This window comes from Equus przewalskii, chromosome 1 (assembly GCF_037783145.1).
Source record: "Equus przewalskii isolate Varuska chromosome 1, EquPr2, whole genome shotgun sequence".
Classification (NCBI taxonomy): Eukaryota; Metazoa; Chordata; class Mammalia; order Perissodactyla; family Equidae; genus Equus; species Equus przewalskii.
This window is the reverse complement of record NC_091831.1, coordinates 136,034,531-136,061,056: the sequence shown is the minus strand read 5'-3', so window position 1 is coordinate 136,061,056 and position 26,526 is coordinate 136,034,531. Positions and strand designations below refer to the sequence as shown.

The 26,526-nt window shown below is 38.5% G+C and overlaps 1 protein-coding gene across 5 annotated transcripts in view; it reads right to left on the bottom strand.

The window, feature by feature from the left end:
• RAB27A (RAB27A, member RAS oncogene family) overlaps positions 1-26,526 on the bottom strand; it is a 67,122-nt gene that overhangs the window by 19,713 nt on the left and 20,883 nt on the right. For 4 of the 5 annotated variants that reach the window (XM_070579809.1, XM_070579792.1, XM_070579800.1 and 1 more), the window contains one exon: positions 7,298-7,472. In XM_070579809.1, coding sequence (XP_070435910.1) covers positions 7,298-7,450 — 153 coding nt within the window. In that variant the 5' untranslated portion in view covers positions 7,451-7,472. Of the gene's footprint in view, positions 1-7,297; positions 7,473-8,745; positions 9,370-26,526 lie in introns of those variants that run through there. The other variant, XM_008542984.2, reaches the window with a different exon arrangement.

Genomic DNA, 26,526 nt, shown 5'->3' with positions numbered 1-26,526 from the left:
GTTGTAAACTTCCTGAAAGAGCATTAAGCACATGTCCCAACACACACGTAGAGCCCCTCAGGAAAAGCTGAGAGACTTACTGGATCAAGAAATTTAAGAAACTCTCTGTCTACTCATCAGCTGACCACTAAGTTAACTGAGCAGAGACTTAGTAGCTGCACACAAGAAAGAATACAGATTTCACAGAATTATCCTAGGAATGTCACTAAACAAACAGCAGCCGCAACAACAAAATAAACAGCAAAAAAACAAGAAACCCTTAGAGGGGAGAGGAATCTGATTTCCAGAGTTGCCACTTTGTATTATTTAAAATGCCTAGTTTTCAACAAAATTTATGAGACACACAAAGAAAGAGGAACGTATGGCCCATACACATGGAAAAAAGGAACCAACAGAAACCATTCCTAAGGAAGCCCAGATCTTGAACTTACCAAAGACTTTCAATCAGCTGTTATAAATATATTCAAAGAACTAAAGGAAATCATGTCTATAGAATTAAAGAAAAGTATGAGAATAATGCCTCACTAAATAGAGAATGTCAATAAAGAGATATTACAAAAAGATGTAAATAGAAATTCTGAATTTGAAAAGTACAATATCTAAAATACACTATTCACTATAACATTCACTGGTAGGGCTCAATAACAGACTTGAACTGGCAGAAGAAATAATCATTGAATTTGAAGATAGGTCAATTGAGATTATCTAGTCTAAGGAACAGAAAGAAAAAAAGAATGAAGAAAAGTGAAGAGAATCTCAGAGACCTATGGAACACCATCAAACATACCAACATATGCATACTGGAAATCCTATAAAAAGAGGAGAGCTAGAAAGATGCAGAAAAAATATTTGAAGAAATGATATCCAAAACCTCCCAAATTTGATGAAAAACATTCATCTGCACATTCAAGAAACTCAGTGATCTCCATGAAGGATAAACTCATAAAGATTCACTAGTTATATCATCATCAAACTGTCAAATCCAAAGACAAACAGAATCTTAAAAGCAGGAAGTGAAAAGATAGTGCTTCAGGCTGACATGAAAGGACACCAGGCAGTAATTCAAATCCACACAAAAAAATAAAGAGCAACAGTAAAAGTAACTACATGGGTAAATATAAAAGACAATATAAACATATTTTTGTAACTCTTTTCTTCCATTGATTAAAATACAATTTCATAAGTAATAATTATAAATCTGTATTGAATATATATGCATAAAGATGTAATTTGTACGACAATAGTAGCACAAAGGGTGGGAGGAGAAGGAAATGGAACCACATAAGAGCAAAGTTTTATACAGTATTGAAATTAAGTTGGTATTAATTGAAACTAGATTGTTAAAAATTAAGATAAGAATTGTAACCCCCAAGGGAACTGTTAAGAAAATGACACAAGGGGGCCGGCCCCATAGCCAAGTGGTTAAGTTTGTGCGCTCCGCTGCAGGCAGCCCAGTGTTTCATCGGTTCGAATCCTGGGCACGGACATGGCACTGTTCATTGAGCCATGCTGAGGCGGGATCCCACATGCCACAATTAGAAGGTCCCACAACTAAGAATATACAACTATGTACCGGGGGCTTTGGGGAGAAAAAGGAAAAAAATAATATCTTTAAAAAAAAAAAATGACTCAAAAATATATAGTAAAAAAATGACGAGGGAATTAAAATGGTATACTAGAAAATATCTATATAATAAAAAATAAAGCAGTCATGGGGAAATAGAGGAACAAAAAAGGACATAAGATATATAGAAAGCAAGTAGTAAAATAGCAGACATAAATCCTATCTTATCAGTAACTACAGTAAATGTAAATGGGTTAAAAACTTCAAAGGAAAGGCAGAGATTGGCCTTTGTAGTATAAAACAAAATAGTAAAAAACAAGTTGAGAGAAGTATGGAAATTAATAAAAGAAACCTTAACTAAATCAGAGTTGGGAAAGCCTGTAGGGAGAGCTCTCATGCCCTATCACACATTGTCAGTTACACCAAACAGAGAGAGACTTAAACTTGCGTCTTGGACAGGAAGTATACTTTATGTATATACTAGAATTGAAAAGATAAGTGAATATATTTTAGACAATCAGAGCTGGTTTTTTTACTGATGGAGAAAGAAATTACAAATAAGGAGAGGGGAAACCTAAAATGAACCTTGAGGTGTAGAATTGAAATCAGAAGTATCAGTGTAACTCATGGTTTTTAATATGCCTATATAGATGGATACAGAAATAGAGATGTGTGTATTGCGGGTTAGTGTACATACATAGAGTTCCTGTTAACTCTCATGATTCTATGAGTTGACTAGGTGGTTCTCCTGTTGTGCCTGTGGTGCTGGGATGGCAGCAGTCATCTGGAGGGTTGATTGAGCTGGAACATCCAGGATGGCTCAGCGGATGGTGTCTGTCAGCTGGGAGTTCAACTGGGGCTGTCAACCAGAGTGCTGCCTCTACTTGGTCTCTCTACTGGTGGCTGGGGTTTCTCATGGCATGACATCTGGGTTTCAAGAGAGTATCCTAAGAGGGAGCATTCCAAGAAAGCCAAGTGGAGACTGAAAAGCTTCTTATGTTCTAGTCTCAGAAGTTATGCAATGTCACTTCCACCTCATTTTATTGATCAAAAAGAAAGTCTTGGAGGTATGGGATAGCAATTCTGAAACTATATATATCTTATTCTATCAAAGACATTAGCAAGGCAGTTGGTGAAATTTAAATAATTGCTGTAATTTAGATAATTTGTATCAATGATAATTTCTTGATTTTGATAGTTGTAGTATAGTTATATAGGAGAGTATCCTTTGATATAGGACTTTGTACAACACTGTAAACCAACTAAACATAACAGACATCTATAGAACACATCATTCAACAATGGCAGGATACACAATCTTCTCAGGTAAACAAGAAACATTCTCAAGGACAGATCATATGTTAGGTCATAAAATAAGCCTCAATAAATTTGAAAGACTGAAATCATACAAAGTATGTTCTCCAACCACAATGGAGTAAAATTAGAAATCATTAACAGAATTTTGGAAAATTCACAAATACGTGGAAATTAAAGAACACAGTCTTAATAACCAATGGGTCAAAGAAGAAACACAAGGGAAACTAGAAAATACTTTTAGGTGAATGAAAACAAAAGCACAATATACAAAAAATTATCAAATGAAGCTAAAACAGTGCTCAGAGGGAAATTTACAGCAGTATACAGCTATATTAAAAAAGAAGAAAGATATCATATCAATAACTTAACCTTCAACCTTAAGAAATTAGAAAAATAAGAGTAAGCTAAACCCAAAGGAAGCAGAAGGAAAGACATAATAAATATTAGAGTGGAAATAAATGATCTTTTCTTGGAAAAGATCAACAAAATTGATAAACCTTTAGCTAGACTGACCAAGGATAAAAACAGAAAACTCAAATTCATAAAATCAGAAGTGAAAGAAAGGACAACACTACCAATCTTACAGAAATAAAAAGATTATAAAGGAATACTAGAAAAATTGTATGCCAAAAATTAGATAATCTAAAACAAATAGAGAAATTCCTAGACACAAACAACTGAAACTAACTCAAGAAGAGACAGAAAATTTAAATAGACACATAACCAACAAGGAAACTGAATTTGTACTAAAAAAAAAAACTTCCTGCAAAGAAAAGGCCAGGCCCAAATGTCTTCACTGGAGAATTCAACCAAATGTTTAGAGAAGAATTAACACTGATCCTTCCCAAACTCTTCCAAAATCTAGAAAGACAGATACACTTTCCAATTCATTTTATGAGGTCAATACTACCCTGATCTCAAAACCAAAGATATCATGAGGAAAAAAAAAAATCTACAGACCAATATCCATTCTGAATATAGACACCAAAATACCAGCAAACAGAATCCAGCAACATACAAAAAGGATTATACACCCTGACCAAGTGAAACTGATCACAGGAACAGCAAGGTTGATTTAACATACAAAAATCAATCAATATAATACATCATGGTAATAAAAAACTAAAATCACGTAAGTTCCTCAATAGATGCAGAAAAAGCATTGAAAAAAATCCAACATCTTTCATGATAAAAACACTCAACAAATTAGAAATGGAAGAGAACATCCTCAACCTGATAAACAGCATCTATGAAAACCCACAGCTTATAGTACACTTAATGCTGAACATCTGACTGCTTTCTCCCTAAGATCAAAAACAAGACAGGATGTTCTCTCTCATCATTCCTATTCAATATTTTACTAGAGGTTCTCACCAGGACAATTAGGACAGAAAAAGAAATAAAACATATCCAAATTGGAAAGGAAGAAGTAAAACAGAAGATGACATGCTCTTGTATTTAGAAAATCCTAAGGAATAAACAGACACACACACTCACGATTAGAACTGATAAGTTCAGCAAGGTTCCAGTATATAAGATCAATTTCCAAATAAATCATATTTCTATATACTGGCAATGAACAATTCCAAAATGAAATTAAGAAAACAATTTACAGGGGCTGGTCCCATGGCCAAGTGGTTAAGTTCGCCCACTCCACCTGGGTGGCCTGGGGGTTCACTGGTTTGGATCCTGGGCGCAGACATGGCACTGCTCATGAGGCCACGTTGAGGTGGCATCCCACATGCCACAACTAGAAGGACCCACAACTAAAATATATAATTATGTACTGGGGGGATTTGGGGAGAAAAAAGCAGAAAAAAAAAAGAAGATTGGCAACAGTTGTTAGCTCAGGTGCCAATCTTTAAGAAAAAAAAAAATTTACAATAGCATAAAAAAGATTAAGATATTTAAGAATAAATTTAGCAAATAAGGTAAAACTAATACTCTGAAAGCTATAGAACATTGGTGAAAAAAATTACAGATCTAAATAAATGGAAAAACATCCATGTTTATGGATCAGAAGATTGTTAAGATACCAATACTTCTCCAAATTGAGCCATAGATTCAATGCAATCCCTGTCAGAATCTCAGCTAGCTTCTTGGTAGAAACTGACAAGCTGGCCCTAAAATTCATATGAAATTACAAGAAATCCAAAACAATCTTGAAAAAGATGGACAAAGTGGGAGGACTCATACTTCCCAATTTCAAAACTTACTACAAAGCTACAATAATCAAGATGTATAGTACTGGCATAAAGATAGACATATAGATTAGTGGAATAGAATTGAGAGTCCAAAAATAAACCCTTACATTAATGGTCAACAGATTTGCAACAAGGGTGCCAAGATCATTTAGGGAAAAATAAGAGTCTTTTCAACAAATGGTGCCGGGACAACTAGATACCCACACGCAAAAGGATGTAGTTGGACCCCAATTCACACCATACACAAAAATTAACTCAAATATGGATCATAAATCTAAATGGAAGAGCTAAAACTGTATATCATATATCTAATAAGAATATTTATGCAGAACATATAAAGAACTCTGAAAATCTAACAGAGAGACAAATAACCAACTTAGAAACAGGCAAAGGATCTTACTAGACATTTCTCCAAAGAAGATATACAAATGGCCAATCAGCATATGAAAAGATGATTACTCAACAACATTCATCATTAGAGAAATTCAAGTCAAACCTACAATGAGGTACCACTTCATACCCAATAGAATGGCTATAATCAAATAAACAATAACAAGAACTGGTGAGGCTATAGAGAAACTGGAACCCTCATACATTGCTGGTGAGAATATAAAATGGTACACCACCTTTGGAAAAATTTGGAAGCTGCTCTAAGTTAAATAGAGAGTTGTCATATGGGCCAATCCATTCTATTTCCAGGCATATGCCCGAGAGAACTGAAAAATATGTTCACACACAAAAAATGTATATGAATGTTAATAGAAGCACTATTCATGATAGCTAAAAAGTAGAAGCACTATTCATAATAGCTAAAAAGTGAAACAACCCAAATGTCCATCAATGGATGACAAAATGTGGTATATCAGTACAATAGAATATTATTTGGTCATAAAAAGGAATGAAGTTCTGATACATGCTGCAACACAGATGAACCTTGAAAACGTTGTGCTAAGTGAAAGAAGCCTGGCACAAAAAGCCACATATTGTATGATTCCATTTATATGATATGTCCAGAATAGGCAAATCCATACAGAGTAGATCAGCAACTGCTAGTAGCTAGGGAGAGAAGAAATGGGGAATGACTGCTAATGGGTACATAGTTTCTTTTTGGGGTGCTAAAACATTCTAAAGTTAGTAACACTGGTTGCACAACTGTGAACATACTAAAAGTCACTGAATTGTACACTTTAAATAGGTGAATTTTATGTTATGTGAATTATATCTCAAAGCTATTTCTGGGGAAAAAAAACAAGGTTAGAGAATAGGAATTAACAAATAATCACATACATATATATACTGATTCTACCAATTATATGTCAATACTAAAAATTTCATGAAGATCCTATTCTTAGTCAGTGGGTCTCTGGGAGGGGAAGAAAAGACCTCGCGTGGGTAGGAGGGAATGAATTCTCCTATCCTGGAAGCCAGAGACCCCGTATCTTTCCCAGGTAGAATATGCTCCATTGAAGGGTCTTTGTTATTAACCTCCTGACCACTTGTTGACCTGCGTCATGGTAACAGTCGATTTTTCAGCAAGATATGCAGTTCATGAAGAAGGCCATCTTCTCTCCTCTGCCGCAACGACATAATATGTTCCTGCCTTCCCCTCCACCACTAGAGTATGTTTCAGTCTTGAGGTCCTTTTTTTTTAAAAAAGAGTCTCTTCCCTCATCCTTCTGCAGAACTTCCTTTTTCCCTTGGTTACTTCCAGGATCAACATGCAGTGCCAGCATTCCCACTCCTACTCCAGCCTCACCCTCCTGGCAGCAGTGATGAGCTCTGCCACTCAGTGTTCCGTATAGGCTTGCTAAGCCTTAGTTAAGAGAAAAACAATTAAAAACTTTATCAGAGCTGGAAGATATAGCCCACAAAACAGGTGTGTGAGGGGCAGGGTGGTTTGTAGGCTTCACAACAAAGGTAGACAAATAACTTTGTAGAGTTCAGAAGGGAAATTCCAAGCCAAAAGGGTACCAAGGGAAAATTTAAAAGAATCTTCACTTTTTACTCTGTCTCCTTGGTTTTATATGAAGTGTCCTTCAGCACATTTTATCACCCCTTCCCATTGCCCAGATTGAACAGTACACACTTTCACATGGACCCTTTAATTTTAGATTCCAACCTTTGTCCTCCTAATTCCTACAAAGCAAACTAAACAGATAGGCAAATGTTGACTCAAAGATTACATTTTTATATAGAAGGATGTGGAACTTACCACTCTCTTTTCCCTGAAATCAATGCCCACTGTTGTGATAAATTTGGAGTTAAATTTACCATCTGTGTACTGGTAAAGTACACTGGTCTTCCCCACTCCAGAGTCTCCCAAAGCTAAAAACTTGATGAGGTAATCATAGTCTCCATCAGACATAATGAAGAACTCAGTGGTTCACCTGCGAAATACAAACAAATGCATATTCACTAAAAATCCACTAGAAAATATTAGAATCCTCCATGAATGAAGTGACTTAGTTTAATATTCAGTTCAACAAGTACTTCTATATAACACCTGTATGCCTAAGGGTTCTGTGAAGAAAAGGTTAGATATTAGTCCCTGTCCCCAAGGACCTAATAATTTGCTAGATGAGATGCTACTGAAATAGTAAAGAACAGTTTAAATTTAACATGCATATTATAGTACTGTTATAATAGACAAAAATTCCAAGTGAGAATGATAATCAAGAAGATAACAGTCACTAAGTCTTATATGCAGATTACATAGAACAAAACTTAACAAAAGAAAGAAAGGAGGAAGGAGAATGTTATAGGAATAATAATAATTCTTAGCGTGCAAGTGGTTCCAATTCCTCTATTTTTTTCAAAGTGTCCTAGTGCCACCTCCTTGGCTTTTCTCTCGTTTTACTTGGACACCTAGGCAATTTCAATTATCCTGTTCATTTTCACATGTCATTATAGTTCCTTCAAAGTCAATGCTAAATTCACAAGTAAAATTTGGCTTGCAGCTTCCTTACATATTATTAGGTACCACGTATTAAATCAGGCTTTTCTGGAATATCACTGCTCACTGGAGAACTGAGTTCCAGATTTGAACAGTCACTGCTCAGAGACCATAGTTCCACAATGAAGGGCTCATTTATACTTGCCTTGCTATTCTAATAAGAAATGCTACCAATTCAGCTCTTCAATATTGATTAAAACAAAAGTCCATCTTAGAGAAGAAAAACTCTTTTTATCAGCAAGCCCTAATCATAGTTATTTTCTATTTTTGCAAACAGCACTTTCATGATTTGTTTTTATCCTCTAAATAGATTCAAACTATTCAAAATATCAGTCCGACTGAACATGTGGTCTGTCTCCAGGGAAGGCTTACTTCTTTTTATCCTCCCATTTCTAATAACAATAAACCCTCCTGAAAAGCAGAAAAATAATCAGCTATCCCATTACCACTGACAACTCTACCTGCCCATTCAAACATACATATTCACCCATCCACGCACACATCAGATGCCCTACATTAGACACTACTAATTTTCCTCTCATTGGCCTCTTTTCACCCAGCCCTATATCCAGAAACTTTGCCACAATACTCAATCCTTCCTATAGGATTATTTCTATAGATCCATAAAATTAATAAAAGCTCAGGCAATGACATTTACTGATTTTCAAGGTTGCTTCCCCCACCCCATACTTAATTTGGTGACTCACCTTATGCTCAAAAATCCTGAATGCTGAGCGCCAAGAACTGCTGCCATGTACTTCCTCAGAGTGCCTTAGTGTAGATCTGCGACCTCATATTTAGATATGGCTGGTCAGTTGAAAAGGGCAGAGCCTCTACAAACATTCATAATTCTATTTGCACACTATAAAGAGCAACACTTTACAGATGACGGCTTCCCTATGTTACAGCTTCTGTATTCACAGCTGCAGGTTGCCAGAATTAATGGTGTATAGCAGAATTCCTCTCTAAAAAATGACCACTGGGTACAAATAAATATTCTAGCATGTCATATCACAGCATCCCACTTGACTCCAAGTTGTTCAGAAATAAGAGCTAAGAATTGAAAAGCACATCCAGATAACATTCAATCATTTTGGGAGTTCTCCCTCAAAATGAATAAGGAACCAGAAAGCAACTCCAAATTCTGCAACGAGAATGATGCAAGCAGACACTGCGGCTATCTTACTTCCTCTTTACTTTTAATTTGAAAAAAGTTGGTCATTTCTCTAACTGTTTTTATATCATTTAAGGTACAGGAGAAAATGCTGTCACCAAAATCATCATTATTCTAGAACTTTCTAAACCCACTTGAGTGGAAATCAAAGACAGATGACACTATCTCCGCTGCACAATATTTATTGCGTTTAGTTATCATGTGAGAAGAATCACACACGTAAGTGTGTGATCTAATGATCTTCATGGGTTTTGTTTTCTATTCATGTTGATAGCAATACTTAACAGTTTGTTCCCAAACTAAGCCATCATAAAGGAAGTGTTAACAAACCAAATACCACAACTGAAGGTACAGATACCACTATCAATATTAATCATAGTCTGCACTCTTCAGACTGCACCTTTAGACAATTATCTGCCTTGCCGATCTGAAAATAAACGCTCAGACCTTTCATTCTCTGGGTTCAGTTTTCCAACGGATGAAAAAGAACCCAGAGAGGTTAACTCATTTGTACAGTCTGGAACATAGGTCTCCTAACTTCAAGTCCAACGTCCATTATACACCAAGCTTAATGTCAGTTACTCATATTTTTACAAATACATGTTGGGCTTAAAAGGACCAGGTATGATATCATACAAGGTAGCCTAACAGGAAACACATGACCTCTGAAGTCAAGCAGAGCTGTGTTGAATCCCATGTCTCCCATATATCAGCTACTCAGATGTCTTCGAGCCTTGGATTTTCAGGTTCCTATTCTATGAAAAAAAAGATAATGCACACTACCTTTTTACCATTATTCTAAGGAGTGAATAAGATACTCTTTGTGGAGTGCCCAGCACAATGCTTGGCACACTGAGTACTCAATAAATGTTAGATCACTCCCTTTTCCCCATTCTGGACCTATCTGACTGGCTCTGAAGACCTAGAACAATTTCTGAAATTGCCTGTGGGGAGCTCAAACCATATTTCTGCCAAAAAGATTGCTGACTGGCTCAAAGTAGTTTGCCCAGTCAACAAAGATAATTTTCAAATGAATTCTGATTTTGCTGGCTGGTTCAAACTATTTTCAATTCATTTTAAATAGATATGTCAATTTCAAAAGAGTTATGGCCAGCTTAAAAACAGGTGCAAATGTGTAGGGGCCAGCCCAGCGGCATGGCAGTTGGGTTCACGTGCTCTGCTTCGGCAGCCTGGTGTTCACCAGATCAGATCCTGGGCACAGACTTACACACCACTTATCAAGTCATGCTGTAGCAGGCGTCCCACATATAAAGCAGAGGAACATGGGCACAGATGTTAGCTCAGGGCCAATCTTCCTCAGCAAAAAGAGGAGGATTGATGGCAGCTGTTAGCTCAGGGCTAATGGGATTTTAAAAAAAAGGAAACAAACAGGTTCAAATGTGTATAAAACACTCCAATCCATTTTAAGAGGCTCATACGTGTTCAAAAGGATCTGAATGGTTCACACTAGTTTGGAGTAAAACAGCTGAGTTCAGAGACGTTCTACCTACAAAACCACTTCTGACTAATCTAAAACGACTTTGGCAAAACCAGATGTGCCTAACCAAAATCAGACCATTATTTGGGTCTGATTTTAACAGCTCCAATTGCTTCAGACTAGTTTTAGCTAGCTCAAATAAGTTCTGACCTGGATGAGCAGGTTCTGACTAGTTCACATAAGGTTTGATTGGTTCACAGCATATTTTACTGAATCAAGCTAGTGCTGACCAATGAAATCTATCTCCAACTGGGTCATACTCGCTCTAATTTTATCAGACTGCTTGTAACTAGTTCAAGTCACCTATAAAATGGTTTTTATTGGCCTAGTAGGGTAAAAACTGGTTCAAAATGATCATCAAAAGCACCAAAAGCAACAGTTTGGTGCTTTAAACTGGTACTTAACTAACAAACAAATTTGTACTTATAATTACCTCAACTGTAGACAGTCTTTACCCAAAAATTTATCTCCACCAGAGTCTAGTTTCTTTCTATACTTCAACAGCTTGTACGTGTTGAGTACAGTAAACAGGTTGGAAGAAAGGAGTACCAGCAGAGGAGCACACGATAAATAATAGGGAAAGGTGTGATGAGTGATCCAGGCTTCTTTGGTTGAGAACTGACCTCCCATTTTATCTCAGGGAGCTGGCAACAAAATATTAATCCATGATCCTACAATAAAATAGAGATTTCAACAGGGGAAGACGTTTAGCAAATCTAGAGGCTATACAGAATTTGTCCTAAATTGGTCACAATGACCAGGCTGGTTGGTGTTAACAGACACCAGAACTCCAAAGAGAAAAGAAATAAAAGGATTCAGGGAGCAGGCAGGTCTTCTGATAACAGAGATTCTTCAGGCTTTGGGAAGGGTATTGACAGTGATAGTTTCCTTATCTGCGCTTGTAATCAGTTAGTCAAAGCCTAGAATTAATGGAATCATTCCATCTTTCAGCAAAACATAATTCTAGCCCATAGCAAACTTCAACCCCAAACCCAGCCTGCAGTCCCATATGTGGTTGTCTCACCACCGCTTACCACCATGAGGTGAAGACAACTTAACGTTAAGTTTCAACTGCTGGTAGGTCTTCATATAGAACCATTTTCATAGCAAAAAAATATTTTTGTTTCTCATTTTTGTTCCTCAAGTCCTGAGCGGTGTTTCTGGGGCCTGTTCTCTAAAAAGAAAGGACTCCACTCCCCAAGTAGGGAAATAACAAATTATCTTTATGTTGGCATTTGAAAGCAGAAAGGGAAACAGGAAACACATACAGTGCAGAATTTTACATTTGGGGCACTGAAACAACATTTTGTACACAACATTTCCAGCAGGTACTCTAGCCTATTGATTCTTGGGAAGCCAGTTCATCAAGTCCCCCAGTTGCATTGCTCTTGCTAAACATGGGTCAGAAGTCTAGGTCAGGTGCCCACATGTCAAGCACTTTGTATGCATTAGTGCAACAATCCTCATCACAGCCCTAAAGGCAGGCGATACATATATGAGACACACTTCTTCTCTCAGAAGGATCTCAGTACAATTCTATCACAGACACCACAATGAGAGGACGAGTAAGTGGGTCTTGGGCAGTCTACCTACATGTTAACATGGGCTCAATTCCACCATATTGTGGAGACACAGAAAAAAGTGGAGGTTAAGAGCATGGACTCTAGAACCGAATCACCTGGATTTGAATCCAGGCATGTCACTTTAGAAAACTGAATCTCTCTTGGCTTGGGTTCCCCATCTTAAAAATGGGAATGATATCCTATTTTATTAATTATAGCGTGCATATGATTTCTTATTTTAACTTCTTTACAATTGGGATGCATCTTATATTTCACAGTCTTATAACTCATGACATCTTGCAATTGTCATTAAATGAGGTGGCGCTGGAGATACAGTTGTGTGAAAACTTTTCATTAGCATCTTCTAGCATGATCAAGAATGCACCATCAACACATTTTAGATTTGATGAAGCACACAGTAAACCTATCTCAGAGGGCTGCTGTGAAGATTCAATGAGTGCATATATACATATAAAGTTTAGAACAGTGCCTGGTACACAGTAAGTCCCATATAAGTATTAACTGCTATTATCATCATCATCTAGCAATCTAGCTTCCAAGGGTCAATATGCAGCCAATATTCCTCTCTTTCCTAGAACTAGGAGAAAGAATTGAGCCCCAAAACTAAAAATTAATAAAATAAAAAATAAGGATCTATGAAGAGCACTTGGACCTAAAGCCACTTCTTTAAACTCTATACCTCCTTCAGGAAGTAGCATCTAAATGCCTCAAGGACATGTCTTCTAAAAAGCCAAGAACGGAGGCCAGCCCAGTGGCACAGCAGTTAAGTTTGCATGTTCTGCTTCAGCGGCCTGGGGTTCACCGGTTCGGATCCCGGGTGTGGACATGGCACTACTTGGTGAGCCATGCTGTGGCAGACGTCCTACGTATAAAGTAGAGGAAGATGGGCATGGATGTTAGCTCAGGGCCAGTCTTCCTCAGCAAAGAGAGGAGGATTGGCAGCGGATGTTAGCTCAGGGCTAATCTTCCTCAAAAAAAAAAAAAAGTCAAGAATGCCCCCAATTTGGGACCTGCAAAAGACTTTCTTATTCAATTCACTTCTATCTCTCCTCCTTACACAAATATTTTTTCAAAGTGCTCTCCACCCTCACTCTCATCAGATTAACACTAGAAAGCAAGGAACACCCAGTTCCTCAACATATACTACCTGGTGATAATTGCCTGGTGAGAGAAAGTCAATGATCTTCTTCCTTCTTTAGAAAATAAAATGTATTTTAATTGTCTTCCAAGGAATAAGACAGAAGAGAGTGGTTTTAGTTCAGAGCAAAAATGAAAGATCTATTTCTCTCTCACACACAACACACACAGACACACATCCCCACTTCATAACCCAAAGTCTCCATGAAGCTTCCTATTAAAGTTGATCAGACTCCAAACTTAGGATCCCCTATCATTGGGCAGAATCATTCTAGAACTACTCCAGATAGGCCAGCCATTTCTTGACAGCCAAATTTTCCCTCTATCACCCATATCTAGTACAGAGAGTCAAACACAAAGGGAGGGATAATATTAACTGAATAACTACCATGTTCCACAAACAGCACTGGACATGCATGAATTTATTTTATCTGCTCATCATCCTTAAAGGGAACTTGATGTCTGTACAAAACTTATACTACATAGAGGGTCATGTTTTCTTATGTGATGGCACGTAGGCTTGAGTTCAAATTCTGACTCTTCTTTGCATGACCTGGTCCAAGTTCTTTAAGCTTACATTCTTTTAACTATAAAATGGACTTAACAACATTACTAACCTCATTGTGTTATTTTAAGGATGGAGTGCCATTATCCACAGAAAGCTTTTAGCACAGAACTTGGTCTATGTTAAGTGTTCAGTACGTAACTGAAACTTGTCTTTGGCAATACTATTACTAATAGCCTCATCAAGTTCTTTATTAGCAAGGCATGTAATTTTATAACCTATTCTTCATTTAGCCTATTCCGAACTTTTAGAAAAACCATAGAAACAAATTCGACTTAGGTGCAATCATGTATAGGGGTCTCTATCCATCACAAAAGCTACCTTGGCATTCCAATTGAATGATGAATTCTATCTCTGTGATTTTCGGCAGTTTCAGAGCTGTGGTGTTCATCAGTTGAATGCTCTAGTTTCCAGAAGAGGAAACTGAGGCCCAGAGAAGCCAAGTGAACTGTCTGAAATTAACCAGCTTATTAGATATGGGGCTGAGATCCCAAGTCTCCTAAATTCCAGTCCTCTATCCTTTTCTAATGTACAAAGATTTTTACTCTCTCTGTATCCCTTCCTTCAAAGCCAGGAACCCCAGTTATAGTTGCTTTTATTCAGGAATCAAAAGTTTCCTGTGGTGCCAGCAGCTATAGTGATAAATTGCTTCAAGACTAAGGCTTGGACTTAGAGATTTGGGGATGAAGGATCTGTATTTCTGCCCCTACAACCTCTCTATCACAAAGCTCTTCTTTCTGAGGGGTTCCCCCAAGGGGAAAAGTCAGAAACTAAGGGCTTGTTTGCCTCTTGTTGGTTATAGCAAATCCAAGAAAATATAAATCTTGATATTGTACCATCTCCTGTAAATCCTCTTTCTTTGTGTCTGTCTTTCCTATGGTTTCAAAATGGAAAGAAAGCAGAAAAGTTGCACATTTTTTCATTTCCCTGTAGACTTGTTTGGTGTTGAGCTTGGTATTTTCCTCTCAAATCAAAATTATTTTCTCTGGTGCCACCTGAAGTTCTCTGTAAGGGTACTCGTGGCTCTCTCACTCGCTCCTTCATTCAACAAATATTTATCGAAAGCCTATTCTGTGCTTGGTGCCAGAGTCCGATGGGGAGTCAATACTCAACATGGAAAATGCCTTTTCTTATTCCTTCCCTACCTTAGACCTTCCACTTTTAGCCATGTCCCAACCTAAGTTCTCCTAATGACTCCACCTGTTTCTTTGGGTTTTCAAACAAGCCAATCCTTTTGAACATTTTAATCTTCCCTCATAAACACAGCATAACATAACATCAAAATCCACATCTCCACGTTGCTTTTTCCCCTGCAGATACCTGCGCAAGTCACATGTTTGGCATGCACGTGAAGTTGTGAAAGGAATAAAAACGTGAAGCTCAATAGAGAATAAACAAAGAGAAAATTTTAAAAAGAGAAACAAGGTATATTGTAAAGAATTTTTTTTACTAGAAAATATTTTGAATTTCTTAGAATGGTTAATAAAATATTATGGTGTGTTCCTTATATATCTTACGGACTTCATCTGCCCTGGTCCAGTGTGATTTCTATGTAGAAATAGAAACATGTGAATGTAACTATTACTTTTCAGATAACAGCACAGAACATCAGCATTTTTGAGAACTATAGTGCCACATGTTCTTTCATACATTTTAATGTCCTCTTATCCAGGCATTCATTTGGAGAAAAATGTTCGCATACCAATGACTGGCATAGAACTATAATGTCTATCAGTGTTTTTCAAGTTTAAGTTAAAAAGCAGTAGGCTTTTATCTTTTTTGTGGTGCCACTGTTGACCCATATCTGGCATTCTGGGAGAGACACATAAAAGAGTCAGCAGGGGGGCCGGCCCGGTGGCCCAGGGGTTAAGTTTGCACGTTCCACTTCTCGGCGCCCGCGGTTCGCCAGTTCGGATCCTGGGTGCAGACACGGTGCCGCTGGGCAAAAGCCATGCTGTGGTAGGCGTCCCACGTATAAAGTAGAGGAAGATGGGCATGCATGTTAGCTCAGGGCCAGTCTTCCTCAGCAAAAAGAGGAGGATTGGCAGCAGTTAGCTCAGGGCTAATCTTCCTCAAAAAAAAATTTTTTTTTAAAGAGTCAGGAGAAAAGGGGAAGAGAAGTCACACAGAGTGGGGCAGGATAGAAGAGGCATATTATAATGCACCAAGATATGAGTAGGGGCAACTTTAGTTTACCAAATAAACCCTAGCTACAACTCCCTCAGACCACAGCAATTCCTATACCCTGAAGTGAAACACACCTACTTTCATAGCTAAAGCAAGATGTGTATTGCCCAGTAGTGGGGCTCCCCATTTCTACAAAAGGAGACGCCTTCTACCCTCTGTGCACTCACGTGCTTCCTCTTCACAATTTCCGGTCTAGGTGTGAGTAGATAGGTTTCCGCCCTCTGGAATAGGTTGAGAGTAGAACAGATGAAATTATAAGCAAAGAGTTTGTCTTGTTTGTGCAAAGATCTCAGGCAGAGAGAAGTAGAAATCGAATGGCTTTGAAAAATAGAATAATACTGGAATCTAGCTCTTGTCTCCTTATTGAAAGATGAGTTTGATTTTTACCCAAATTCAGAATATTAGATTGTAACTGCATTAGACATTCACCTATAACCTACAATTCATAAATGCATTCCTATCAATAGTATTTCGTAGTAATATCATAGATCCATCCTTAACACTGAGGGGAGATGTTCAGGGCTAAAAACTGGCAGGATCTAAATTTGCATATCATTTGGCTTAATATTTATGAATGTGCCTGCTACATAGGAACAGTCCATTTTCCCCACTTAAACAAAATGAAAAGACTAACTTTTAGCAGATGGTAATATTCAAACATAGCAAGTTCTTCAGAGAAAAAATAAAATTCTCAGCAAATACTGTTGAATTAAGTATATATTTCCACATATTGTGAGGACATCCAAACATATCCTCATTTGCAAAGGCTTCCTGCAAACATTTGCAAGTTATTTACGAGTATTAAAGAGAAAGGACCAAGATAAAGAAAAAATAAGCAGTCTCAATCCAGGAGTTGACCTACTATTTCTGTAATGTTACCATCACCTCAGTAGGTAACCAACCTAACCCAGTAAACAGATAATACAAGCAACTATACTTGGAAAGAAGGGAGCACTGGAATGATTCTTGAAAGTAGAAAACGTTCTGGAAGACCACTGTCAATGATCCAAATGAGATATTGGCTTTTTTTTTTAATTTAGAGATGCCATTGATTCATTTACCCAAAAGACATTATTTATTGCCCAAGCCTCTTTTAGGATCATAATATGAGGGCTTATAGGAATTTATGGAAAGTGAATTTACTGAAATAATGGGTATTACATTACTTACAGTTTGTGACAAGTACTTCTTGTTTTATAGACATAGGGTAACAGGGAAAAGGGCACACTATAGAATGTGTCATTTGTAAAATATAGGCAGTACAGTGGCAATAGGAGTGGCTGTTTGGTTTTCTGAGTAATATTTCAAACAATGTGGAAGCAGTCCCACAGTGGACACAACCATATGTCACTGCAATGGAAATGTCCAACCCATGGCTAAATGTGCTTGTTAACAGCTGGGAAATCTTTAAGAATTCAATAGACGTGCAAAATCTGTAAAGTCTACTCCGACTCAGAGGTTGATTCTTGTGAGCATATAGAAGACAGTGATGACAGGTGTTGGAGTCAGGGTCCCCTAAATCCAAACACCAGGACACCACCTCCTACCTGTGTAAAGTGAGTAGCAAAATGCCTGATGGAGATCAATACATCATAGTTGTTCTTGTGACTACAAATTAAGGCTTGAACACTGATCTTATGACTTTAAACCTGGTGCTTTTTCCACTATACCTTAAGAATGACACTGAAACTTCATAAAATGCAAAGAATGGAGTGAAAATATTTTCCAATTGGGGCTGGCCCCGTGGCCGAGTGGTTAAGTTCGTGCGCTCCGCTGCAGGCGGCCCAGTGTTTCGTTGGTTCGAATCCTGGGCGCGGACATGGCACTGCTCATCAAACCACGCTGAGGCAGCGTCCCACATGCCACAACTAGAAGGACCCACAACGAAGAAGATACAACTATGCACCGGGGGGCTTTGGGGAGAAAAAGGAAAAAATAAAATCTTTAAAAAAATAAATAAATAAAAAATAAAAAAATAAAAAAAAAATATTTTCCAAAAGTGGAAAAGGAGGAGTGACTTAGTGGGTATCTGCGAGTCCAACTGGTTAACAGAGGGGGAATTCTGCTAATAACAAGCTCCACAGAGGTAAACTGAAGAACCGTTGGCTACATCGGAATGCCACCAACCCCCGGGCCTGAGACGCAAAGGTGGAAAATATTAGGAGTGACAATGCTGCTACTGCAGCCAGGATTGAGAGCATTACAAATCAAGTAGCACTCAAAGGACCTGAAATTAAAAAGCACATTTCCAAGGTTGCAGAACGCAGAACACTTTTCCATTTTTGACCTAGAGATGGAGTGAGGGACTCTGCCAAGCCTAGTCCACCCAGAACATGGAACGCGCGTGGTAAGGCCTTTGACCAATGCAGCCCAGCTCCCCTCTTGCATCTCACCTCCCTCAAGTTTTTCACGTGCTACAACACAAGAAAGATGTTAATGTGTCAGGGGAAATACACCAAATCGAGAAGTGAACCACTTCACCTCGTGAAGGAGTAACGGTGCTTCCTTCATTCCAAGAAAAATTTTAGGATGGAAAAAAAGTATCAATTAGAAGAAGCAAGACCTATGAGGATGACTGTCCAGATAATAAAAACAATTAGATAAATATCCCTGAGTTGGCAGTAAGTGGGGGAGAGAGGGACTCATTTATCACTGCCTTTTTTAAAAACAAAAATATGAGTGCTCTATATTTATTCACCCCATTGAGAAATTGTGTCCAGAATATACAAAACCACCCTGACTTTCCAGACCCAACCATTTGTACACTAGGATATCATTTTCATTGTTGTTCTATAAGGGTGATTTTTAAAGGGTAGTGTAATCATTTCCTTGACTTCTTAAACAAGGACACAGACCATATTTTAACTTTTCTGTGCTGAGATATGCTCTAACTGCATACTTGCAGGAACTGTGAATGGTGAGGGCTTCCATCCCACGCACCCTACTCCGAAGGCTAAGATGAACCATCGGTTTGGCACACAGGTTCTTACAAGGCTACCAAGATGCTCCAGATACAGCTGCACTTCTCCCTGTCCTGCCTACCCCACATCCTCACTGACCACATCAGAACACAGCCGTTTCAGCCCCCAGGAATATGCTCTTCAGGTACACGGTGGCTTACTAAATAAAGCACCCAGGATTCCCTTTATTCACAGCTGTTTCCTTTTCCACAGTCAGATATCCACCCTACAACAGCCCCATATGGATTCTAGCAGCCCCACTTCTAGCCATTACCCCTGAGCCATAGCCTCTCTATTCTCTTTTTCCTTTCCTGGCTTTCTTGTCCCTCATCTTGAAGTACTCTTCCCAAATTCCAGTTTGTGCGTGCAGAAACTAACCTTATATACTACCAACACCAGTGATTACACGCTTTCTTCTAACACAGTGAGCTGCCGTGTTAACCTCACGGTACTGCAGCCTCCTCAGTAAGCTCATGCGCTGCTGTGTCTTCAGGGACTTCTACTTTTCCAATAAGGAAAGGTTTTCTCCTAGCTATACCTGGGAATAGAATCATTGCAGAAAGCCAAGTGCTTCTCAATATTTGAGTGCTTCTCAACTCCCAAGTGCCAGTTTGGGTTTCACCATAATATTAATGAAAAGGCAGCATACTCATACCAGTTTGAAACATTAGTATCTGTAAATATTTCTGCCATACACTAACTTAGTTCTTTTAAAAACAGTAAAATAGGCTCAGAAAATCAAACCATTTCCCGATATTTTAACATCACTAAAACAATGATAGTAGGATTCTTAGCCCCTCCCATTAGGTGTCAGCAAGCTATACACAACCAGCCATAGGACTTTCTGGTCCTCGTCAGTCTACTCTCTCCAATATATTTATAATATGTGTTTAACTTCTCCCTAAATATCATATTCTTTAATAGCTGAATCAAAAGGAAAGAAGAGAAGCTCACCTAATGGACAAGGTCTAATCAGATATGCTTCTTATTGATTCTCAACAAGTCTTTCCTTGTTCCACCTATTCAGTATGCATCTTAGGATCGACTGCATATCTGTCAGCAGCTGTTTATAGAATGGGGTGTGCCTTGGGTTAACTTATGCAAAAGGACTGAGGAACTACAATGGACTTGGCCATCCAGCCAATTTCTAAATCAGCCTGTCAGATCACAGTTGGCTTTTTTGTTATTGTTGTTGATTTCTAATTTTATTGCATTTTCTTCAGCAAATGTGTTCTGCATAATACCAATTTGGGGGGGATTTGTTATGACGAGTTAAGTGTATGGAATGTTCCATGATTGTGTGAAAAGGATCTGTGAACCTTGTTTGTTGGATGCAAAATTACATACTTACTAGTTCAAGCTAGCTAGTTGTGTTTTTCAATCTGATATATCCTTAGTCAGGTTTTGCTACTTCAACTGTTTATGCAAAAAGTGTGTTAAAAACTGGGTCACATTCATCTTTAGAAAATAAGCACAAGGTAATTAATGTCTTAAAAAAGATGAATATAAAGCATCATAAAAGAACAAGGCATTGTGGTCCTAATTCAGAGAGGCGCTCAATCTGTGGTCTTCAACCTGCATTCTGTGGAACCCTGGGATCCGCGGAGGTACTTTAAGAATTCTGTAAACTTTTATTCGAATTTGTTATTTCTTTAACTGGAATAAAAACTCTTACAGTCAAATGAATTATCTACCAGATTTAGAGATCTCCAAACTGCTCACTTACGCTGCTGGGCTAAGTCATTTGCTTCTGCCTTTAGTGTGTATATGTTATTTGAAATTCTGACAAATATGTCATTAATTGAGAAATCTGTAACTTGCACTAGATTTTTCTTTTTTTTTTTAAATTCAGAGCAGATTCACGTGTCCACTCTTGTGAAATTATTTAAAGAAGCATATGTGAGCCACACTCAATAAATGAATGAATGGCAAGGCTCAGGCACATCTGTTCAGCACATGTTTGCTTTCATCCTGTTAGGACACTCAGTTGAGCAATAAAGAATGAACACAATATGTTACATCATAACATTTTATTATAGATCACTGTAAAGATTATTTTATGTTTGGGGAGCTTTTTGTCTTACTTCTGTAAATACAATAGAGCTATTCTTAGTTTGGGTTGCTTCTTATCCATAGCAGATCAATGTCTTCACACCCAGTTGGGTACTCCTACATATGGTCTCAGAAAACCTACGCAATATCATTGCAGCAAACCTTTCATTGCCTCAGAAAACATCTGGTCCACTGGATGCAAACTTTCTTTAGCAAATTTCTTTAAATGAAATCTTATACAGCATTCCAACATATAAAACAGATGAAAGTAGAACCATTCTGATGAAAAGAATGAAGATAAGACCCCACCTCCAAAGCCTATAGGCCCAACAAGAACCTAACAAGAGCTCCATTGTACACATTTGGAAAACCAACGAGGAAAGCTCTACCTTCAACCCAGCTCTGAATCATCTCATTTGCCTTCAGCTTTGTACCCAACACCTGTCTGCCTAAACACCTTAGATTGACAATTCATTTGGAAGGTCTCCCGGCCTTGTTTATTCAGCATCTCTTAAAGATGCCACCTCTCAGATCTCCCCCACTTATCACAACTTTAGAACTCTTCTCATCTGGGAGGGAAAACATGAAATGTGTCCGGTGTCGCTGGTGAGAATCCAAAGAAGGGCTACCTGGAGCTTGAGAGAATAAAATAAGTCTATCAGAAAAAGTCTTGGGGACAATGATCATTGGGTCACTCACAACAAATAGTCATGGGAAAATCTAGACCAAACACGCCAGAAGTGAATCAAAAAGCAGCAGCCCCTCCCTGGGACAGGAACCAGTGTCCTTGAAACAGGGAACTGTTGGGAGGATGTTTATAACAAGCTACATTGGTGATCCTTTCCTTTTAAAGGATCTAAATGGATACATTGAGGTCATCAGAAAATACATCCAGATTAGTCTTGATGGTCTCCAGAACCTACGCTTGGGTGGAACCCTCAAAAGCCAAGATGTGCTGTGAAGAACACAATGAAATGTTCATATAGCAAACTTAAAATAACTGAGAATATATTATTTTGTGCTATGTCATAAGACACTTTATACTAAATTATAGCACAGGCTAGCATAAAGAGATGCAAAACACCTTTTAAATACTGATGGGAGAAAAACTTAAAATTTTCTCCACTAACTTGATCTTTTTCTATAAATTCAGAAAAAATTGCTAGTATTGTATTTTATTCACAGAACCCCTTGTTCCAGCCAATGGCTATGTCATGAAGAGTGTTCCATATGAAAGCATGGCTACTTAAAATCATTAGAAAGTTCCAGAGAAGGAGAAAATGACATGGGGAAGATGGGAACAGAGCAACCCCTAGTGTTCCCTACCAGAGCAGGCAGCCTCATGTGAAGGTGGCACAGAACCACCTCCAGGCCACAAGGGGTTAAATACAAATGGAGCTTCCCAGACAGGTGGTCAAAGCCACATCAAAGTCAAACACCAACAAACTAAGGAGTAGATCAAAAAGGGGAGAAGTTCCAGGAATTTGGGGGAGAGTGTTCCAGGAATTCAGGAGGACACCTAGCCATACATACTAGGGAGACCACTTAGCTCTCAGAGCCAGCAGGAACAATACCTAGAAAAGGCCCAAGTAGTTGTTACTTTATCAAAAGCCAGAGAGACTCTCTTATCTTCTAAATCAGGGCAATTTATTCGATTCCCCTTGCTCTCCCTTGCTTAGCCCATCCAATTCCAAAGGCTTCTAATTGTTCCAACCAGGTTCCTTCACTAAGTTTCCTCCTCCTGCCTTGGGCAGATGAAAAGCCAAGCATCCAGGTTAGAAATTGGTCTCCCAAAGCCATACCTTGTCTCGGTCATCAGCCAAGCCTGGGATAAGGGCACCTATGGGAACCAAGCTCCTATTTTCTGAGTGCATCTCTGAGGAAGATATTTGAAGGCAGGAGGCTAGGAATATAGGGGCTAAAGTGAGTAGCCGAGACAGTCACTCATAAAGAATCTAGAGGGCCTTGTTGAAAGAGAAATGGATAAAGAAACCTCAGTATAGATTCACTAAAAGAAAATAAACATTCTGTGTTAGCAAAGAGACTAGGAATCAGCAAGAGAACAAGCCAAGAGGGTAAAGAAAATTATAGACAAGAGGGGCATAAAGCACGTGAAATGCCCACCATAAAGAGGTAAGTATCCATGAGTTTCTAAGAAATTGATAAGCAACAACTTCAGAAATTTAGTTTGAGTGTTTGGAGAAAAGCAAAGAAAGATGAAATATTATACTTAATTTTTGTAATGAGGACGAAATGAGATTCTATACGAGAGGGGACTGTAAAGCAGTGGAAAAGGCTTCCCAATCCACAGGAAACTCCATCTCAGAATTCTACAGCCATGTTTCAGTAAGTCCACTTTTTAAAGGATAAAGTTAACCTCCACATACCAACAAAATCGCAAAAGTTTGTTAGTTGAATGTTTTGACCTCAGGAATTATCTTTCCATTAGAAAAAAAAAGACATTATCAATGGTAACCTTTTTAAGTTAGGACTTTCCTACATGTATGTGGACATCACATAAAAATACAATTGCTATATAGTTATCAAGCACTGAAAATAAACTAAAACTTTCAACAATAGATCCCAATTATATTAATCAGTTTTCCTAGAAATGAGAAATCACCTTAAAAATTCATATGTGAATGCCCAAGAAAAGCTTTTATATATTTACTGTTTAGAGTCTATTGCATAGAACATGATAGAGAAAATTATTCTGCATGGAAATTACAATTTTTAACTTGAAATAATTTACTAATTGCTGGTGCCTCTAAGCAGTTGAGATACACATTCCTTGGGCTCCTATAAAATAGTTCTAAAGTGTGAACATTTCTGACACAAGAAGGAACAGGCATTAAAGTTCTATTACTTCTAATCTAAAAGGTCTTAATCTTATGCTCTCTGCCAGACACAGAAACTCATAAAAGAACATGTTTGGGCTTCTACTGCTAGGATTTGGACATTTTTCACATGCATTCTAGTGGAAGAGATTTTACACTTTGTTCAGATGCAGAATGTTTTATGAACTCAGGAGATGCAGTGTGATTTTCTAAACCAAAATCTAGGGTGGGTGATTTGTCAGTGGATTTTTGTGACCCTTTTGGGAAAAGACAGAGTTGAAAATATGATTTAATTATCAACTATTGGAATTTCCAAAGCATCTCACTGATTTATGGGGCAAATTCACAAAAACATATGAAATGAGGCAGTACCAGAAAAAGCCATGGAGTTGTCAACACAATACATCTCTGTGCACAGATGATATGCATAATTACTTGGGTTCCCTTCACTTCTGACACCAGGGCTCAGGGCTGAGGCCCTAATGATTGCCACAGTAGAGAAAAGGGAAGAGAAGTTGTTTCAATGGAAATATCCTTACCTGTTTATATTCCTTTCTCACAGCCTCAGTAATTGACAGAACGACCACGAGCTAAGCCAAATGCTTCTCTACTCACTGCACTCTCACCCTGGAAGCCTGTGCTCACAAGCCACATTCCTACTCTGGATATTCCTTTAACCAGTGTTTTCTCTATATGTCTGAGTGCTTTGTCTTGGTTAACTTGTACGGGTATTATGCTACTTCTAAGTACTCCTCTCCCATTTCATGAGTGTGTCTCATCTCTCCAGTAAACTTGCATATTTCCTGAACACTGTCTTCTTGTGTATTGCTTCTCCACCACCCCTCACCACTGGACTGACAACAGGCCAGCTGTCACTCAACTGGTAACTGTGTCTACCATCTGGCATTCTCTAATAGCCTCTTCCTTCCTCTGGTTCCCTCTGTTCCCTGCTGATTTCATTCAGGAGTGACTCAAAAAGTGTCTTGGGGCTCCACTGACAGCTGCTCTTTTAGGGGAAATTAAATTATATTTGTCATCAACTCATCAGTATTTAATAAGCAACATCTACGTGCCCCGTACTGTGCTAGAAACTATGAAGGGCATGAAAGAAATATGTGATCCAGTCACTCCCCTCAAGAAGTTGGTAATCAGGATGAGGAAACAAAGCGAACTCATTTTCAACAAGAGACAAATAAGACAAGACAATCAGGAAGCAAAATGTTTGGTACACCACAGAGACCACTCAGCACAGGATATCTAAAGTGAAATGGGCTTGAAGTCAGAACACCCGAACTCCGCCACTTACTTCCCAACTGTGTGACCTACGGCAAGTCACATAACCTCTCCCAGCCTGTTTCCTCAATATGGGAACATTTATCTAGCAAGATTATCAGAACGATTAAAGGATACATTATGTGACCACATTTATAAACTGTCCACTGCTAGGTACCCAAATGATGGTGGTTTTACAAGACAAGTAGATCCTGGGAGGTCAGAAAGGGGGGGCAATCTGACCAAGACTTTAAGCAGGAACCACAGCCTGAGCTGAGCCTTTCAAAGCCAGGAAGGATTTAGCCAGATGGTGAGGAATATGAAAGATAGCAAGTTTAGTACTAGAGCATGCTTTGACTTCAATTTAACAAATATTGAGAAACCGTTAACTACTTCAAAGGCTACAAATAAGGATAAGATAGTCTTCCTTTCAAAATTTACAGTCAAAGAAACAGAAGACAAATACAAAAATAAGTGTAAATTCCAAGGAATGCTTGTGATGTAATGTGGCAAGTTGAAGAAGGTTGGATGACAAACCAGTCAATGTGATGACAAACCAGTCAATGTGCAGGGTTTATTTCCAGCTCGGCTACCATCTGTGTGATTCAGCCTGGGTCACCAACTCTCCACAGGCCTTGTTTTCTCAAATACGAAATAAGAGGTTTGAACTCAGTGGTGTCCTCCCTATAGTCTTGTGACTCTAGGCTCAAAGTCCAGAGTTTAGCTACAAGAAATTTAAATGGGGTCATGGAGGCAGCCATCCCTTGTATCACCTCTCACTCCTAAAAGATGAGAGCCTAAACGAGGGCAGCAGCAGTGGGAATTAGACGGAAGGGATCCAAGAGACATGAATTGTAAAATAATAAAATGCAGTGCCACACCAGGTGGAAGAGGAAGTTGCAAAGAGAAAGAACTCCAAAGAATGAAGCTGAGTGACCAGGACAGAAAAACGGTGTTGCAGACAGAAACAGGACAGTGAAGTAGGGGAAGGGAGAAAGTTGGAGTGGGCATAAGATTTTTGTGGGTGGGGATCAGATTTCTGGAGGGGAAAGATGATGAGATTGGATTAGGACAGGTCAAGTGTTAGGGGTCAGCAAAGCCACACACGTCACAGAGAAATGCTTGAAAACTATTCCATGCCCTAGGGTCTCACATTTATCCCTGTCCTTGGGACAGGGGTAGAGGGACCAACAGTGAAAGGTCCAAAAAAGCCATGATCATAC